This window comes from Notolepis coatsorum, assembly GCF_963971535.1.
Source record: "Notolepis coatsorum genome assembly, chromosome: 8".
In the NCBI taxonomy this organism is placed as follows: domain Eukaryota; kingdom Metazoa; phylum Chordata; class Actinopteri; order Aulopiformes; family Paralepididae; genus Notolepis; species Notolepis coatsorum.
In genome coordinates this window covers 84,384,587-84,405,469 of record NC_140172.1, presented here as the reverse complement: position 1 = coordinate 84,405,469, position 20,883 = coordinate 84,384,587, and the positions used below count along the sequence as shown (strand labels likewise).

The 20,883-nt window shown below is 46.4% G+C and overlaps 1 protein-coding gene across 1 annotated transcript in view; it reads left to right on the top strand.

Annotated features, from left to right (window-relative positions):
* Positions 1-3,715: 3,715 nt before the first annotated feature.
* LOC311233497 (receptor-type tyrosine-protein phosphatase N2-like) overlaps positions 3,716-20,883 on the top strand; it is a gene marked incomplete at both ends in the record, with an annotated part of 758,095 nt that continues 740,927 nt past the window's right edge. Inside the window, one exon of the mRNA XM_084320464.1 lies at positions 3,716-3,791. Coding sequence (XP_084176590.1) covers positions 3,716-3,791 — 76 coding nt within the window. The remainder of the gene's footprint in view (positions 3,792-20,883) is intronic.

The window sequence follows — 20,883 nt, the reverse complement described above, 5'->3', positions numbered from 1 at the left end:
AGTACCCTTGAATGAGTGCTCCTGTCTTCAAGGTATTCTTGTTTACCAGAGAGGAGATCCGGTACAATAATCTTGTTCGTTGGTTGACTTTTTTTTATTACATTGGTTGCCATTTTGTCACAGGAAAGATTTGCCTCTAGGATGGAACCCAGGTAGGTAATTTCATCTTTCCTTGTGACAATATTGTCACCCACTGGCCACTGTAACAGAGAAGCCGTTGGCCTTGCTGAGTTTGTTATTTGATCCAAAGAGGATGGACTCTGTTTTACTCTGCATAACATCTTTCCAACGGAACCTGTCTACATTATTTCAGTGAACGCCCATCAAGCAGCCAGTTGGACTGCTCCGGCGCGTCTCCACGCGTGTTTGCTGGAAGTGGTGGAAACGGTCCATTATTAAAGGCCCAAATATACTTCCCCGTCCGCAGATGCGCGTTGGTAGGCATGACGTAATTTGCGTCATTTTCGTCAACGCTCTTGTCCGCATGGACGTCGGATCCGTGTCTGCGTGCAGGCCAAATTTAGTCAGCACGTGGATAGCTCCGTGGATATGCGTGCCGACTGCGCATGTGTCATAAAGACGCAACGCCGACAGCGCCTGCTTGATTGATTGCAGAATGGGTACAATCAGGGGTGCAGTCGTAATATCAGAAGTGCCTGTACACTCCCGCGCGTGCGCATACATGTTCCCTTGCGTGCGCACAGAACAGATGATTATTATGCATAAATAGTAGGAACCATGTTTGTATAAGAAATGACTAGTTTTAGTTTAGTTTTTGTAAATATTGCCTTGAAATAGAGAAGCTGAAAAGGGTAGCAGGATGTAGCCTTCAATATATAAAGAAATTATATTAACAGATATGATTGAAAAACAAACAATGTTTTAAATGTAATTGTAGATACAATATTGTAGTTAAAAAAAATTTATTGAATTAACTTAAACTAGAAAAGTAAATACAAACTAAATTAACAATGTAACTTACAGTTTACAGGAGGACAGTTTCCTTCTGAAACACAACTTGAAATGTCTCATCCTTCCAGTCGGGACCATTTGTCACATAGTGAGAGCTCCACAGCTCAAGCAAACCCCCACAGGGCTTGTATTTTGGTTTTGCACTTCTCGTTCTTTGTTATGCTATTGCTATGCCATTGTTATGCAAAGACTAGGTGATAGCTGAGTACCGGGTACTTGGCGCACGGACGACGAGTCGAGTGAAAGTTGTGAACGCATTTTTGTGTGCGCGTGCGTGCACATCTGTGTGCGACTGCGCGTACTTCTGCTCAGAAAAGTGCTGGGACGGCGTGGTACCGCGTGGCACCACCACTGCACCACTGGGTACAATACAGTATGGCTCAATACACACAATTGTTAAGGGGATTGTTAATTGTTAATATTGAGCCATACCCATTTTGCAATCTGTTAAAGTTTTCAATCAATCAATCAATCAATCAATCACATAAGCACTCGACGCGACGCTTACGCAGGGGTGCAGTCGTAATATCAGAAGTGCCTGTACACTGTTTAAATGATGCCACGTGCACGCGCGCATACATGTTTCCTCGCGTGCGCACAGAACAGATTATTATTATGCATAAATAGTAGGAAACATGTTTGTATAGGAAATTACTAGTTTTAGTTTCGTTTTTGTAAACATTGCCTTGAAATAGACTCGAGAAGCTGAAAAAGGTAGCAGGATGTAGCCTTCAATATAAAGAAATTATATTGTCAACAGATATGGTTAAAAAACAAACAATGTTTTAAATGTAATTGTAGATACAATATTGTAGTTACAATTTCTTTAATTGAATTAACTTAAACTAGAAAAGTAAATACAAACTAAATTAACAATGTAACTTAAGGACAGTTTCCTTCTGAAGCACAACTTAAGAAATGTCTCATCCTTCCAGTCGGGACGATTTGGTTCCACAGCTCAAGCAAACCCCCTTGCACTTCTCGTTCTTTGTTATGCTATGCTATTCTTATGCAAAGACTAGGTGATAGCTGAGTACCGGTACTTAAATACGGACTACGAGTCGAGTGAAAGTTGTGAACGCATTTTTGTGCGCGTGCACATCCATGCGCATACTTCTGCTCAGAAAAGTGCTGGGATGGCGCACTGGTACCGCGTGGCCAGTGGTGCAGTCGTAATATGGGAACTGGTAACACGCCACGCACGCGTGCACGCGCGCCGGACCGCCGGTACGTGCATGCGCACAGAACAGATTTTATTTTTTTTTTTTTTTAAATAGCGAAGCTGAAAAAGGTAGCAGGAACATTAGAACAGAGAACATTAGAACATATACAATTAGTCAACTGAATGCTTTGTATCTTGTTTGCTAATTCAGGTTAAAGACAGCCGATTTAACCAGCATATTAAGAGAGCAAGACTGTCTATCTGGTGTATGTTATGATGAATTGAAAATGGGGGACCCTGATGTAAACAAGACGAAAGTCTTGGTCTGCATCCCCTTAACAATTGTATGCATGTATTGAGCTGTACTGTACTGTACCCGGGCGTTGGAGGTCGTGCAGGTATAGCGAAACTAAGTTTGCTTTGGATAAGCTGATTCTGAAGCTGCAACTTTCTTCTCTTGGGGAGCGGCGGTGGCATCATTGGTTCAGGTTGCGTGTTGCAGGTAGGAACATGATACTGTTGTCAAATGATCTGTTTATATCGGTTTGTATTTGCGGGCGGGGGCGTGGTTGAAGACGCGCTTTTGTTATGGGTGGCCGGGTGTACTCAAATGATCTGTTTATATCTGTTTGTATTTGCGGGCGGGGGCGTGGTTGAAGACGCGCTTTTGTTATGGGTGGCCACTGGCCGGGTACTTAGCGCACAACGGATAGAGCGCATCTTTGTGCGCGCGTACTTCTGCCTCAGTGATCATCTAGTAACACGGCGTGTAACCGCGTGTGACCACGACTGCACCACTGCGCGTGGCCAGGCATGCGTTCGTCATGGGACGGGGTTGCACTCCGTGCAGGCCCAGGGTAAGAAGTACTCGCTATAAGTAGCCTACCCACCTGGGCTACTTTGCATATCAATAGCTCCGTCAGGTGTGTTAAATACGTTCTCAGATACATTCACACCTAACTTGTTGTGAATGATAAGTGTTACATTCCATTCGTAGAGGCAATTAGGCACTGTCTGTAGTCGAGGGGACATTTATGCGCATTCGCGGGAGCGCGCGCACGTGGCGCCATTAGGTGCGTGCAACCCCAGTTGATTTCAGGAACGCACGCCTGCGCGTGGCACCACCACTACACCACTGCGCTTACGGAGACACCAAACACGGACTATAATTGTGTCTGCATCCGCGTGCGTACCCGTGTCAGTTTCCGAGTATGTGGGAGCCTTTACTTTACTGATGTTGCACTCAGCGATGGACCCCGACGCGCTCCCGGCAAATTGTGCGCTCCTTCGTGACGTCACCCGCGGGTCGGGGAGGAGGGGCGCAGCGGACTAGAAACCGAGGTTGCTGTTCCTAGTGTAGTGCTGAACTGAACATGTTGAGGCTGTGTATGGCATCATAGACATAGTGTTGCTTGGGAGCCTGGCCTGAAACGCCCTGTCTATCCTTCTCTTCCTATCCAGTAGTACCCCCTTTCCCTGTCTCTCGTATACTCAGAGGGGAAAACGCACCTAAGAACACAAGCTAGAAGATAATAATGGATTGTTAAACGCGCACAGACGGTGTTTACGGCAATAATAAACATGGATTCGTTTCTTATCTTCCTCGTCCTCCTCGCCTGCCAAGCTCACATCCCTGCCTCAGCGGACAGGAGAGTCGGTGAGTCGTGAATTGTTAATTACAATATAATGATTGATAAGGAGAACTGGATGTTACCAGATTAATTTGCTTCAGTGTTTTTAGCTTCATGAGACACGTACGCGCACGGCTATTTTGGATCCGTGTCAATATTTCACAATAGCTCTCCAGTCGGGATAATGTTGTCTGAGCCACTGCAGGTCTGTCTTTCTGTAAATAATAATGTTTGTGTATGCAAATACTAGCCTTGTATTGGTAATTGTGATAAACAACGACGATAAACAAGTAACTACTTGTTTGCGTTTGTAAACAATGGGCGCACGCCAGCAGTAATACATCCATATTGAAATGCAATATGCAAATCACTATCTTCAGCTAATATGTTCACAATACCATAATTTCGAGAGGATGAGAGTTAAATTATTGATTGAAAATTGCAATTATGGAGCCCTCTCTCTACATTATTACATAACCGAGATGGAGGAGCTCTAGGAGCGTGCTACATTATACAGTATGGCGACCACAAGAAGTTGGGAAGAGGATGGTAAAAACGACAGGACTATAGGCAATACTTCAAGTAGTATGAGTATACAATGGTGGTCTGTATTTGTCTGGTAGATTTAGTGTAGCCTACATAACGTAAGGTTATGTATATAACTGGGCGGCTACGTGGCGTAGTGGGCAAGGCGCTCGCCACAAATGACGGAGATGCTGGGCTTGCCTGTTCGAGCCCAGCGCTCCACATTGCTTTCAGTTTAGCTGGTCGTTCATACTAATACACATTGGCCGTATTAGGGGGTGAGAAACTGATGGGTGGGGATCGGGCGTTGTGGACAGCGACTCCTACAGGTCGGTTGGTGCGCCTGCGCAGTAGAATCAGGGAGTGTCGGGGGCAGCGTGAGCCTCCCACGCGTTACTCCTCGCCACTGAGAGATCGAGCTGCGCAGGTGAAAAGATGCGACTGCTGTTACCTCAAGTACCGGAGGGGACTTGTGCTATGTATGACTTAGTCCACATTGCAGCCGGCTCGTGGGAGGCAAGAAACAGCGTTCGTGACAGGGGAGGGTTGAATTGGATGATACGAAATTGGGATGGGAGAAAATATAGAAAATGGGAGAAAAAGTGGATTAAAAAAAAGGTTATGTATATAACCAAGTTCTATGAATTATGGTGACGCTCAGCATCATTCTGCACTGTACTTCACTTCGTGCACGAGCACTGAATAAAAAATTCCACCATGTACCTTTACATCAAAAAATTCATCTGGCCACACCCCTATCCGCTTACCTTCATAAGCAGGTGTGTGGTCACCTACTCGCCTCCTTCCCAAACTTTCACCACAAGGCGAGATCAAGGGCCGCAGCGGCGTCCTGATGCTGAGCGCCACCATAATTCATAGAACTTGGTTATATACATAACCTTACGTTCTATTTCATTATGGCTGCCGCTCAGCATCATTCTGCACAAGAGGAGCTGAGCGGGAGCCAAAGCTCGACAAATGTACCCCGCTGAGGGCCCCACAACCATCAGACCGGGGAGGACCGAGCCCCCCGACCCTCCCTAATGGAGGATACCCTCCCTATTGGAGGCTTACGGGAGGGAGACGGATCCGACCGTGCGAAGAGGAACTCAAGCAACTCAACGCACAGGGTGAGCAGACCGTGGCTTGACCCCACGACTACGCACACGCACAACCCGCATGACACGCACAACCCACATGACAGGTTGAAGATGTCAGTGAATACCGGGGCCAGTTGGTCGGCACAGACTTTTAGGACGCGGCCGGGGATGCCGTCCGGTCCTGCTGCCTTCCTGATATTCACTTTTTTAAAGATCCGTCTCACCTCATGCTCTGTTACCCTGAACACTGAGTCTCCATCAGCAGACCCCCCCCCCCCATTGCCGTGGTTTGTAGGCTGGTGTTGTTATTCACAGCCTCAAACCTCGCATAGAAGGAGTTGAGATCATTTGCTAAGGAGATGTCACTGTTCAGTTTGAGGGGGGTGCCTTTGTAGTCTGTCATTGTTCTGAGGCCCTGCCACATGCCTCTAGAGTCAGCCTGTTCAAACTGAAGTTCAACTTTATCCCTGTAACGCCGTTTTGCCTCTATTACTGCTCTCCTGACATTGTATCTTGCCATCTTGTGTTCTTCCATGTTGCCTGTCACCAGCCCGGTGTTGTATGCTGATGTGCGCACTTTCAGAGCCTCACGGACGGATTTGTCTACCCAGGGCTTTTGATTTGGGTAGATTTTAATTTTGGTGGAGGGGATTGTTTCTTCTACCAGAGTACAGACATAGTCAATTACCGTTTCGGTGTATTCGTTAATATTGGCTGTGTTATCACGGAATACACTCCAGTCTGTGCATTCAAGTGCAGCTTGGAGTGACTCCTCTGACGTCACGGCCCAACGCTTAACCTCTCGCGAGACCACCGGCGTTCGCTTGAGACTTTGTTTGTACTTTGGCAAAAGAAAGATGGCGGCGTGATCGCTTTTACCGAATGGACTAAGAGCCTGTGACTTGTACCCATTCTTAAATTGCGAGTATACATGGTCTAATATGTTCTCGCCTCTGGTGGGACAGGTCACATGCTGATAGAAATTCGGCAACACCTTTTTAAGACGCGCGCTGTTGAAATCACCCAGAACCAAAATGGCAGCGTCAACATTAGCTGTCTGGAGTTTGTTTACCTCGTCGTGAAGTTTTGAAAGTGCGACCCCAGTGTTCGCGTGTGGTGGAATGTACACTCCGATGAGGATGATGGACGTTAACTCTCTTGGGAGGAAGAAGGGTCGACATTTTATCGTGATAGACTCCAGGTCTGGGGAGCAGTGGTTAGACAGTTCCTTTGCGTTGCCTACATCGCACCACTCCTTGTTTATCATGAAGGCAATGCCGCCTCCTTTCTTCTTTAGTGACTCTTCTGCCGTCCGGTCCTTGCGGAGGACGAAGAAGTGGTCTGCCGGTTCTATTGCGTGATTCGGGACATCTGGACTCAGCCAAGTTTCTGTGAAACAGAGGACGTTACAATCCCGAATGTCCCTCTGGAATTGGATCCGTGCTCTGATGTCGTCCAGTTTATTCCCTATCGATTGCACATTGGCCAACAATATGCTGGGCAATGTGGTTCTGTGTCGTTTGGACCTCAGTCTGTTCCGGACTCCGGCTCTCTTCCCTCTTCGTCGTGGCGTCTCCTGGCTTTGGCCATGGCCACAACAAAGGATCTCAGCGGGCCATTGTTGTTGTTCGGCAATCCGATCCAGAGAGCAATCCAATCGGTAAGTTTTCTTTAATCCAATGTCAATGATTGACTGACGGTCATACACGTATAATGCACCAACAGTAGGTGCAAATAAAACTCTTAATACTATAAAAATTAACAAAAGAAAGCACAGTCTCGACGGAGCGATCAGAGAGGCAGCCGTTCGTTGCAGCGCCATGATCTGGAACAGGCTGTCATCCCCACCTGTCTGAAGAAGTCCACCATCATCCCTGTACCCAAAAAATCTACGCCCGCTTGCCTCAACGACTACCGCCCTGTAGCCCTCACCTCCATAGCCATGAAGTGCTTTGAGAAGCTAGTGAAGGGCTACATCTGTTCCTCCCTCCCCATCAACCTGGACCCTCTGCAATTTGCATATCGCCCCAACAGGTCCACGGAGGACGCCATAGCCCATGTGCTGCACACAGCAGCATCACACCTGGACAAGAGGCAGGGGAACTATGTGAGAATGCTGTTCATCGACTACAGCTCAGCATTCAATACCATAGTCCCCTCCAAACTCATAGCCAAGCTCAGGGACCTGGGCTTGAACTATGACCTCTGCCAGTGGGTCTTGGACTTCCTGACGGGCAGACCCCAGGTGGTAAGAGCCGGCAACTGCACCTCCTCATCCATCACGCTCAACATAGGGGCCCCCCAGGGCTGTGTTCTGAGCCCCCTCCTCTACTCCCTGTACACACATGACTGCGTAGCACAGCGGAACAACAACACCATCATCAAATTTGCTGATGACACAGTAGTGGTGGGCCTGATCTCTGCCAACGACGAAAGGGCCTACCTGGAAGAGGTAGAGAACCTGTCACAGTGGTGTCAGGAGAACTGCCTCTCCCTGAACGTCAGCAAAACAAAAGAGATGATTGTGGACTTCAGGAGGTCGGGGGTCAAGGACTACAGCCCCCTCAGCATCGACGGGGCACCGGTTGAGAGAGTGAACAGTTTCAAGTACCTCGGAGCCCACATATCCGAGGACTTGACATGGACCACACACATTGACAGTGTTGTGAAGAAGGCACGACAACGCCTCTACTTCCTCAGGCGCCTAAGGAAGTTCCAAGTCAGTCAGAAGATCCTTAGGAACTTCTACTCATGTACAATAGAGAGCATCCTGACCGGCAACATCACCTCCTGGTTTGGGAATAGCACTGCACAAGACCGTAGCAGACTACAAAGAGTGACACGTTCAGCCGAACGCACAATTGGAGGGGGGCTTCCCACCCTCCAGAACATTTACAACAAGCGGTGCAAGGGGAAGGCTAAGAGAATTATTAAGGACTCGAGCCACCCGAACAACTGCCTCTTTGAACTGCTGCGGTCAGGCAAGCGATACCGGAGTCTTAAGGCGAGCACAGAAAGACTCAGAAGAAGCTTCTATCCCCAGGCCATCAGGCTGCTAAACGAACAATAAACACTATGCAACAACCATCAAATGCACACAGCACACACACCCACACGCACACACTCACTCAAACAAACAACACACTGCAGCACCCACTCTCCACACTTTAGATCACACAAACACACTTTACACTTTATATTTATTGATAAAGGATTTGCACTACAACTCGTACACCTACTGTGAATTGTACCTAAATTGCACCTCGTCCCATTTCTGCCTTGCACTATATAGTATTGTATATTAGTACACTGCACAGTATTGTATATTGTATGGTAACTACGTCTATTCTGCATCGAACATTGTACATATGTCTAAACTGAACACTGTGACCTCATTTTTTTTACTTCTAATTTTACTATGTTATTTTATTTCATACTTATCTTGTCTTGCACAGTCTCTGGAGCGTAACAGTAAGAAGCATTTTGTATAAAAGTATTCTGTACTTCTGTATGACAAATATTAAAGAAACTTGAAACTTGAACTTGAAACCAGGGAACGAACGGAAGGAACAACCCTCGCTACTGCCCCCAGAATCACGGGGTCAAGAGCAAACCCAACCCCGTGGCAAGGCCGTAGCAGCGGAGCGCGAAGGAAGACCCAGACCCGCTGAAGGGACTGGATCCCCTGGAAAAAGGGGGCCCGGAGAGGTCAATGACGCCAGGCATCAAGACCCCACCAGGCGGTCACTTAGTGACACCGCCCCCCACATCGCCAGCGTATTCGGACAGGGCCCCTCCAAGAGCGGGCCCTTTCCCCCCATTAGTACACCGCCTGGCACACTGACCCTGCAACACAGGCAGTCAGCATGGCCGTAAAGCATTCAAAAGGTTAACCAACGGAAGCAGGCAGCGCCAGCGTTTCCGTTAGCCGGTAATTACCGGTATTTGTCCGGCAAAATCTGTTGAAGTCCGACATATTTAATCTCTCCGGTCTTAATGTCCGGTGAAAATAATTCCCTGAGTCTAAGCACAATTTGATTATTTGAATTGTATTAAAATAGGCTAAAATTAAATAGCCTATGCGATGAACGAAACAATCATTACATTTGTTTCATCGTTGCTTCTAATAATGACAACGACGTTGTCAGCGAGAGCTTAGTGCTGGGTGTGCAAACTTTTGTGAAGCTGCAGAGCCGGAGCAGCAGCAGCACAATGCAGTACTCCAGCAGTACTCCAATTCAGCCATTTTCAATTCAATGTTGGGTGGGGGGCGCTGCTGTGCGGTCCCCAGAAAAGAGCCAATAACAGCTGAATCTGCTGCTCTGCATCGACATACTCTCGCAAATAAGTCATTGGGAGGTGGCGAGAGAGAGAGTCGTTACGCAAACCCACGATAATGTTGCCGTCTCTCTCTGCCAAATTTCTCAGTTCTTCGCTTGATATAATTAATACAAATGTCCAATATAACGGAATTCGTTAGCTCATAAAAATGTGATTATAACAGACTGTTGTTTATTAATGTCGGGCGACTGCCCACAGACACCTATTTGATTTAAAGTCGGCAGCAGCACGAGTCTCGGGACTTATTTTATTTGGAATATAATGACTTTATACGCAAAAGTAGCCTAGTTTTAAGTAAAAATATTATAAATCTACATGCCTTGATGATGTCATTCTTTTGTTTTGTTGTCATTCTTTTGCCTATCAATTGTTTTTAAGCTCAACTCTGACCGGAATTTCTCTCATTTGACCGGTAGATTGAAATCTACCGGACACTGAGGCTGGCAACAATTTTTTCTAACGGAAACCCTGGGCAGCGCACCGGGGAAACCAGGCAACAGGCTGTAGACCCGAGCCTGGAGCACTGCGGACGAGACAGGCGCCAAAGGGGTCAACTGAAACAGCCTCCCCGGCGGAAGGGGCATATGCTGGCGTTGTTGAGCACCATAACAAAGCCTCCATCAAACCCCCCCCCCCAGAGGGGTCGAGGCAGAGAAGGCTGACACGATTGGCAGATGTCATGAACGTGCAGGGGCACACTTAACCGGGTAACCCGGGAGTTGACTCTGCTCCAACACACCAGGGAATCAACCACCCTCTCGGTACACAGACGGTGGTTGTTCCTATAACCCCTCAAGAAAAAACTCCAATACACCAGCTATACCGCAGTACAAGTGTTTCAGTTTTCAAAAAAGGGTTATTCCAGGCCTACGGGTCGACGAAACATTACTTCGGACCGGGCCCGGCGGCTCGGGAAGCACAGGGTTACCAGAGGAGGTCCAAAGACCACCCCAACAGCCCCCTCTTCGCCACGCGTGAGAGAGGAGCGAAAAGAATGGAGAACCAGCCCTAAGCTCACTGCACTTGGTATTCCCAGGCGGTCTCCCAACCAAGTACTAACCAGGACCGAACCTGCTTAGCTTCCGAGATCGGACGAGATCGGGCGTGTACAGGTTGGTATGGCCGTAAGCCATTACGATAGTGCAGAGTACAACATGTACCCAACAAAGGGTCTCCATAACGCCTAACCCTGTGACACCCGGGCCGACCCGGCATTTCCCCCCCCGAAAAAAGCACAAGTCCCTCAGGGTACCAGAACAGCAGATCTGCATCCCCGGCGGACAACGGGTTAACTGACCTGGACCAGCGTGACCAGACCCTAACCACGCCGACATGCCCACTCCAGAAGAGGGGGTAGGTATGCGTGTCGATCTAAAACATGAAAAGAGGGCGCCACCCAGACGGTCCCATTTGTACCGCGCTCTGTGGCCCACCCCAATGGCGTGAGACCCCTCTACCTATGTTCTGATCTATTCCGTTAACATCCCCCAGATATGAACGAGAATTCATCGAGACAACCTAGTAAACTGGCGCCCGGAAGAGACAAAACTCCATCCCAGTTGCCCTATAAAAACGCTGTTTTAATAACGAGCAACCAAGGCGCACTTAGCCCCTGCGTGATTCTTAACAGAAACACCCCGAGCCAGCACTATGTACGCGTCGAGACCCAAACACATCAATGGATAGTCTAGCAAGACACCAGACATTGGGTCTCATTCCCAAAAATGTTTCAAAGATATATTCTGGAAGACTTATCTTGGAACCACTGAGACATAATCTATGACAAGTACACTCTGAGTCCTGAACGTGCTGGAGATATGTCTTAAGTGGCTGAAACGGTCGCAGAAATTATATGATCTGATATCTGCTTGGAGAATGGCATTCTGTTGTAAACTCCAAAGCGCGTTCCCGTTCAGGTCATTTGCATACAAACCACGCCCCCGACAGTCCTTATAAAGCAACTGTTGACGCAGCTGTGTGAAATGGAATGGCGGAAGTGCTTTGAGAGCCGCGTGATTACGAAACCTAGCGTCAGTCAGTGCCAATCAGAGAGCGTCTCCGAGAAATGCGGCTAGGTTTCATAATCACGCTTGCGCCCATCAAAACTAGATTAGATTAATGTATTGGCATCATATACAGCTTGCGGTACACACCTGCCGCAGCGCGCGCGCACACACACGCACGCGCGCAGTACTGTATATGAATGAATGAATGACATATAATATATATAGCCTACGGGCCGGCGGGCGTAATGAATGAAGCAGTATGGCTTATTATTCCATAAGCCTATAGGCTACTGTTCATTCGTAGGCGCACACAAGACTTGTTATGGAATATTAATGCAGTCTATTTCCACCGATTAGCTTTAGTTCTTATCTATTTATCCACTGTCATTTCAGTGTTGGTGTATAGGCTATATATAGTGTATTTCAATATAAGTTTAATTGATTTATTCGAAGGAATGCAGGTTTATAGCTATATCAACCCCCTCCAATGTACAGTAAATGACCAAGTATGGTTTTGTCAATATTCCAATGTACAGTTTTGCTTGTACAGTGTAAGTCTATCACCCCTCCTACCCCCTCCTCCAACAGTTTCTACATCAAATGTACTCTCTTTTCTGGACTCTTTTTGTATCACAAACAGTACTGTATTTGCAAATCTGGTATGTCATAAATGTATAGATGTAGCAGTACTGTCTATCTGTGTCGTGTGTGTCATATATGTTATGATGAATTGAAAATGGGGGACCCTGATGTAAACAAGACGAAATTCATCCTCTGGTCTGCATCCCCTTATGTAATTGAGCTGTACTGTACTGTACCCATTCTGCAATCTGTTAATAAAGTTTTCAATCAATACCAATCAATGGGATACATTGCATGTTGACCTGCATTCTTTCAAATGTATATAATTAATCATTAAAACAGATGTGTAACAAATAAGAAATGCAAATTCCACAGAAGGCATTAAATTATTATTATTTTCAATCATTTCACAATAATTGCATAATTGTGTTTGAATATCTGAGTAATTAAAGTAATTATACATTTGTCCAAAATAGCTGGTTCAGATATGGTTAATCCAGCTGCCCTGTGATCAGATGAATCCATATTATTTATTTTTCCGACATCAAATGCGTAATTTCTTATCGTACAAATATTGTCATATTTATTTTAATTATGATCAAGTAATTAATTCCAAGGAGGCCTGTAGCGTTAACATGAAGGAATCACTATGAGAACACAGTCTGTCAAGTTATAATAACATTTTTAAATTAGTCAATCAATCATGAGATTTGATCGTGGGCTGAGAGCATATTTAAGTGTGCTCCTCAGCACTCTTAGATCTGCTCTCAAATAAGATCTCAGGAAAATTTGAGGACTCCCACTCCCAGCCCTAATATGTCTTAAATAGGCCGAAATCTGGCTAAGACGAAATATTTTGTCGTAACTTCGTTCGAGAATGAGACCCATTGTTCCTCCAAGTCGCCTGGGAGAACGACACGGAGCCGTCGTGCTTCATGTTCCTTCCTCTTTTTATTTAAAAAAGAAAGAAACACAGACTGACATGAATCCCACGTGACGCAGCTGAGGGTAAAAATAGTTTACATTTTTACATCCCGCCACCCTCGCCACAGGGAGGAGACGGAAATCCCCAGAGAGACTTCCCACGCGAGCTGTATAGATTGAAAAGAATATATTGCAACATTGAGCCATGTAACACTTGGGTTAGGGCTCTCCGAGGAGGAGGCACTGAACCAATACACACTCAATAATCGAATTGAATCGAATACACACACAATAGAGCAGAACTCCTTTTTTTTAAGTTCTACTCACCTTGACAATCTGAGGAGGAGACTCTCAACTCTGAGGAGGCTCCCTCACTGGGAAGTAGAGTCCGAACTCACAGAAGGCACTTCTCTCTGAGGAGGAGCTTTGTGAGGAGGAGCTCTGACAACTCCCTGAAACAGATCCATAACATGGACCCGAACAACCCACGGAAGTCTTACCACTAGAGACGCGCTCAGTGACGTACTCTATGGCGGGGGAATTTCCGCGGTGCACACGCCCAATCTTCCAGGGCGTGGGACCAGGAAACTTGAAGGACAGGTGGTTTTAACCCCTGACCAACAGAAAAGGGGAGGAAAGGATTACCAGTTCACCCCTTTACGACCCCTCACCCATGATACGATGTAATGACAAGTAGAGCATGACACAGTCATAGCCTGCTACATGAAGCATCGAACAGCCTCACATAGCTCATGTGATAACCTGCTACCTGAGTTTTAATAAGGAAAAAACACAGAACAGAGAGGGCCCCTTTAAGAGCCCCGGTCCAGACTTACACATGTGCTTCTGTGGGCCAAACCTAACCCAGTTGTAGATCACAAAGACACACACAACCCTTCATCACAACAAAAAATGGCACAGTACACTCCTACTACAGAGGAACGCCGTTTTTCATAACGAGAGAAGACAGAATCCTCGATTATTTATTGGCCACAGGCCTTGCTAAGCACACATGATAAGTGACCAAACAATCTTTTCTTTAGGAAAAAATAGTTTCTCAAGCGGAAAGCACAACCCCAGCAATTAAGCTGAGGGTTACATCGTATCCCCACAAACACAGTGACACAATATATTGTAACCAAACATGTCTGAGAGGAGGGGGGGGAAGCCCCAGGGAAACCAGGGGGACACCCCTCTTATCTTACCCTTGATACGATCAAGGCGAACAGGCACCTCTGTTAATGTGTGAACATACTGTTCATTGTCATCACAGGCTGAGAAAAATATTCATTCCTCAATCACATGTCACTAAGCATAGCTTTACAGGTTTAATTAACCCTCTTAGTTGTGAGTTCACCCACGGTACAAGTGCAACGTTACATGAACACACATGTTCTCATCACAACCAAACCAGTTCATTTTTACACACGTAAAAAACAACGCCGATTCACTACAGAGAGAAGCTATACCAGTGATAAGACAATTCACACACAACGCGCGTCGTATCCTCAATGTATTGCAGCAACACATGTTTTGGAAACATCGTTATTACAAAACATTTAGAAGGGAAGAAAAGAAGAAGTGTTTAAAGTCCGGTCGGGACTCCTACCTTCACCCAGAACGCAGGCCGAAAGAACCGCAACACTGGTTAACGAGACACCGAGTTGAACCCAGCACCTCCTGCGCCAATGACGAGGGTATGTCCGCAACGCCACCCAGCCGCCGTTCTCCATGTTGACGAAGTCCTCGCTGGCACTGGCAACCGGGTGTAGGGTCGACTAACATCCTCTGTCAAAGATGATGTTGTAGTCAGAGTGTTTTAAGGCATGTTATAGTCACAGTATCGTTTCAACAGTGTAGCATTAAGCTAACAGCCGTCCGACTGATAGCAACAAGCTAACGTTTACTAGCCTGGTAAACACAGCGAGCTAGCGCCGCAGCTAACAGCTGACTGGCTAACACAGTAGGCCACAACTAGCACGCCAGCTAAGCAGCTATCACCTGAAAAGTACACAACGACATAACAAGCCACACTTCAGACAGGCCGCTGTCCAAGTCCCTCCCCATCCTAAGAGGGAAGAGAAAAAGAATGTCAAACACAGTTTTCAACAGTGATTTACCAGACATACAGCGGAGCCAGCACAATTCCCATTTCGGGCTGCAGCCGACTTTGAGCATGGAACTCCCGATAAAGAAGATCCTACCCTCCAGAACATTTACAACAAGCGGTGCAGGGGGAAGGCTAAGAGAATTATTAAGGACTCGAGCCACCCGAACAACTGCCTCTTTGAACTGCTGCGGTCAGGCAAGCGATACCGGAGTCTTAAGGCGAGCACAGAAAGACTCAGAAGAAGCTTCTATCCCCAGGCCATCAGGCTGCTAAACGAACAATAAACACTATGCAACAACCATCAAATGCACACAGCACACACACCCACACGCACACACTCACTTAAACCACACAAACACACTTTATATTTATTGATAAAGGATTTGCACTACAACTCGTACACCCACTGTAAATTGTACCTAAATTGCACCTCATCCCATTTCTGCCTTGCACTATATAGTATTGTATTAGTACACTGTACAGTATTGTATATTATATGGTAACTCAGTTACGTCTATTCTGCATCGAACATTGTACATATGTCTATACTGAACACTGTGACCTCATTTTTTTTTTACTTCTAATTTACATGCTATACTATGTTATTTTATTTCATACTTATCTTGTCTTGCACAGTCTCTGGAGCGTAACAGTAAGAAGCATTTTGTATAAAAGTATTCTGTACTTCTGTATGACAACTATTAAAGAAACTTGAAACCTATGCCCACATTTCCTCGTTAGGGTGTACTTTCACTTTTATGTGAAAGATGGAGCCTGCACGGGACAGAGAAGCATCCGCTCGTCCAGAGAATCCTGGGTTCACCAGGTCCTGGTCGCGGCCCACTAGATTGACCATCATGGGCGTCAGACCAAGATCCTCCGACCGCCGTTTAAGAAGCCGAGCAGAGTACCCCAGTCTGGAGTCGGCGTTTCGTAAAATTGTCAGCTAACCCCCACAGCATCAACAACAACCAGAGCTCGCAAGCAAAACAGTACTTACCTCACCCTGGAAGCGACCGCTTTCTCACAACAGTCGGTGCTTCCCACAGTCCAGCTGTATGGCCGGAGGGCCAAACCCATCCAGCCGCAGCAAGGAGGACTGTAGTTGGGGAGCATGTCAGCGGCGTGAGCTCCTAATACGAAAAAGCCGTTGAAGGTCAGAATGATCATCATCTTCCAGACACTCCAGTGACGAAGACAATATCGCCGTATTTTCTCGAAAATAGTGAGAGAGAAAATAAAGATATGATGTCAACGTATCTTCCCGTTCTTTTGTTTTCCAACTTTCTTCTACTAACAACCTCGTCAAGTGGGGATCTACCGAAGGCACTTCCTTGTGGTGAAAGTGAAGAAGGAGGCGAGTAGGTGACCACACACCTGCTTATGAAGGTAAGCGGATAGGGGTGTGGCCAGACGAATGTTGGGATGTAAAGGTACATGGTGGAATTTTTTATTCAGTGCTCGTGCACGAAGTGAAGTACAGTGCAGAATGATGCTGAGCGGCAGCCATAATGAAATAGAACTGTTAGTCTAGAAATTCCATCATACGTTTTTGGAGAATACTGTAGATACCATGATTTCTTTAGGGTATAACTATAAACTAAAATCTTATACTGCTATTTTATAGGCTTGTAGTTAAGTCAAGTGTTCATTTATTAATCCCCTTGGGGAAATTCAGGTGTCATAGCAGGTAGAATAGGTAATAATAATAATAATAATAATAATAATAATAATAATAATAATAATAATAATAATAATAATAATAATAATAGAACATAGAACATACATTTACTTGCTTACCCCCGTGTTTCCTGCTACGGTCATGTCTGCTGTTTTTAAGTGTTTTAAGTGTTTTTAGCCTGTTTTATCAAGTGTTTTATCCTGTTTTATCAACGTTGTCCTATCCTCTGCACAACCTTGGCTACACACACGCAATCATCAGACAATTGAAGGTTGTTTTTACTTACAATCCAAGTGTTCCTGTCCGTCTTCGTCAGGGATGCGACAGTGTTAGCAATCTGTTCTGCATGTTTTTCCATTGGGTTTATCTTAGCGGGAGGCGTGAATACTTTACCCAAGGCAGTTGTCCTTCCGCGTTCGGTTTGCGCACCCTGATTGGCCTCTCAGCGCCCAATCGCGTTAGCCCTACTATCGCCTAACTGCCCTACTATCGCCTAACTACTATCACCGTGCATCAACACGACAAGACAGTTTGCATCACTTCCCACGGTCCTCTGCACTTATTCTACCGGTAGTGCGGTAGTTGTTGCCACGGGTCTTTGGGTGAATGTTTCATTGGCGGGGAAGAAGAACACTGATAGCGGGGTGTGGACCGTTCCGCGAGCCCCAGAGGCTCCCCAGAGTCTGGGGCTCGCGGGGCGGTGGTCTGGGGTAGGGCTGGGCGATATGGAAAAAAATCATATCGCGATAACGATATGATAATGTTATCATATTTCCCGATATCGATAATTATCTAAATTGTTATAAGTATAATTTTTTTTCCTTTTTCTTTTTCTTTTTAAACAACAGATGTATGTTTATTTTGCAGCAATTCTTTGTCATTGCCGCCATCTTTAGTGTTACATCCCCTCACACTCCAGTTCTCAGGCTGCAGCTGGTTTAAAAGCGAAAGTAAACCGGCTTCTCTGCTGGCTGTGGCTCCAGGGGAGTTGAACAGTTCTGGCTCTGCTAGTTTATTTTCGATCTTTTGGCGCTTTTTTGGTGGACAAACCACAGCACATGTGCACCGTGACTCGTGACTCGTGACTTTTTTTTAAAACTGCCCTGTTGCAGGTCACAAAAAAAATAAAAAATTCGATATCGATTATTAAAATATATCGCGATATTTATCGTTATCGTTATATCGCCCAGCCCTAGTCTGGGGCTCGCGGGGCGGTGGTCTGGGGCTCGCGGGACGGTCCACACCCCGCTACCAGTGTTCTTCTTCCCCGCCAATGAAGTATTCACCCAAAGACCCAATACAGACCGTGGCAACAACTACCGCACTACTGGTAGAATAAGTGCCGAGAACCGCGGGAAGTGATGCAAACGGTCTTGTCGTGTTTTGAACATTTATGTTGTGTTGATGGAATCACGTTAATATAGAGAGGATTGATATGAATTGGATAATGCAGGCTGTTAGTAGAGGCAGCGAGCCGTTAGTATTTAGATTGATATGAATTGGATAATGCAGGCTGTTAGTAGAGCAGAACTAGCGAGCCGTTAATATAGAGAGATACGTTATTTCGATTGATATTAATTGGATAATGCAGGCTGTTAGTAGAGGCAGAACTAGCGAGCCATTAATATAGAGAGATACATTATTTCGATTGATATTAATTGGATAATGCAGGCTGTTAGTAGAGGCAGAACTAGCGAGCCGTTAATATAGAGGACTTGGGCTGTGGAACTGAAAGCTGAGTAGTATATTGAGCGAGTAGTTAGGCGATAGTCGATTGGGCGCTGAGAGGCCAATCAGGGCGCGCAAACCGAACGCGGAATGACAACTGCCTTGGGTAAAGTATTCATGCTATCGGGAGGGGAAACCCTTGCGAGCATGGGGGGAGAACATGCAAACTCCACACAGAAAGGCCCGGGAGATACCCCACCTGGGTAACTGGCAATGTGGCAACCTGGTCCCCAAGCAGGAATCGAACCCGGGACTTTCTAGCTGTGTTAACTACTACACCACCGGCACTGTGTCGCTCTCATTGTGGATCTTCTTGGTCGTCAAACTGAAATCCTGTCTCGTTGGATTGTTTGGAGCTGTCGGGCGCTGCCCCTTCGCCTGCTCGTTCCTCCTTTACGACTGTTGTGAGAGGTAAGAGGAAGCTGTCCCTTCCTCTCTTTGACCCCATGGACTCCCCTCAGCTTTCCAACTGTTACACTCTGCTGTCCAAATGCTCCGATGCCTCAGTCTTACCCTCTCCTGGTGTTCCTGGTGACATCCAAGGAGCAGCTTCCTCAGAACGGGCCCTCCAGTCTAGCTTCGTTGCTGTTAGCTGATTACCCTATGCCAATGTTAGCCGCTAGTAGCAAGTCCCGCACCTCCACATGGCAGCTTGAGTGGGGATGTAGAGCTGCACACCGAAGTGCAAAACATTCTACTCTGTGTCCGTCAACCCCCAACCCCCCCCCGCCCACCAGCGTTTCAAACCACCGATCACCCTCTCCCATCTATAAACGTTCCCGAATTTCCTCTTCCCTGACCTCATCCATTCCCTTGGATCCCTCCATCCTAATTTATGCAAATTACATGTCATCAGCTTGTGACTGCAACTTGTTCCTGTTCGCGGACGACTCAGCTCTGCTGGTCTCTGACAGGGACAAGTTGCAAGTTGAAAAAGCCCTCAGTTCTGAACTTGGCAGAATCTGCACCTGGGTAAAACAGAGTCCATTCTCTTTGGATCAAATAACAAACTCAGCAAGGCCAACAGCTTCTCTGTTACAGTGGGTGACAATATTGTCACAAGGAAAGATGAAATTACATACCTAGGTTGAGTTCCATCCTAGAGGCAAATCTTTCCTGTGACAAAATGGCAACCAATGTAATACAAAAAGTCAACCAACAAACAAGATTCTTGTACTGGATCTCCTCTCTGGTAAACAAGAATACCCTTAAGATTCTAACAGGAGCACTCATTCAAGGGTACTACGACTACCTCATGGTACCAAAGCACCTCAAAGGTTAAAAACAAAACAAGATTACAAACATCACAAAAAAACTGATCAGACTACTGCTTGACCTTACTCCTAAAACCCACCTCACCCCTGCCCATTTTGACAACCTAGGATGGCTTAGAGTAGACGACAGAGTACAGCAACTTGCAATGGGCCTGGTCTACAAGATACACTACTACACCAATAAGGTACCGATGTACATGTCGAAATACTTCCCAAAGGTCAGTGAATACCATAACCACAACACCAGAGGGAGTTCCACAAATCATATTCAACCCAGATTCGGCTCAAATAAGGGACTAAACACGTTTCGCAATTATGCCACAACAATGTGGAACGCCCTACCCACAGCCGTAAAATAACGTGAATCCCTACCCACCTTCAAAACCGCTCTAAAAAAGCACCTACGGGAGGCCGCAATTCGAAACTGGCCCCGGTAAATGTCCAACCCCCCCCACCCACCCCCCCAATGTACAGTTTCCTCCCCCTTAAATGTATATATTCTCTTTTTAGAAACTCTGTCTGTAAAGAAACAGTACTGTATATTTGTATATCTTGTATGTCATAAATGTCTGGATGTAACCTTCAAACAACACCTCGAAGATGTCAGGGCAAAGACAACATCAAGGGTTGCGCTGATCCGACGCCTTGCTGGTACAACCTGGGGAGCCACTGCCAAGACCCTTCGGATATCCACCCAAGCCCTGGTCTTCTCGGCAGCGGAGTACTGTGCCCCAGTCTGGAGCAGAAGCCCACACGTGAAAAAAGTTGATGCGGCTAGTGGCTACTAACAACGCCCTCCGGATCATCACTGGATGCCTGAAATCTACACCCGTCTTCCTGCTGCCAG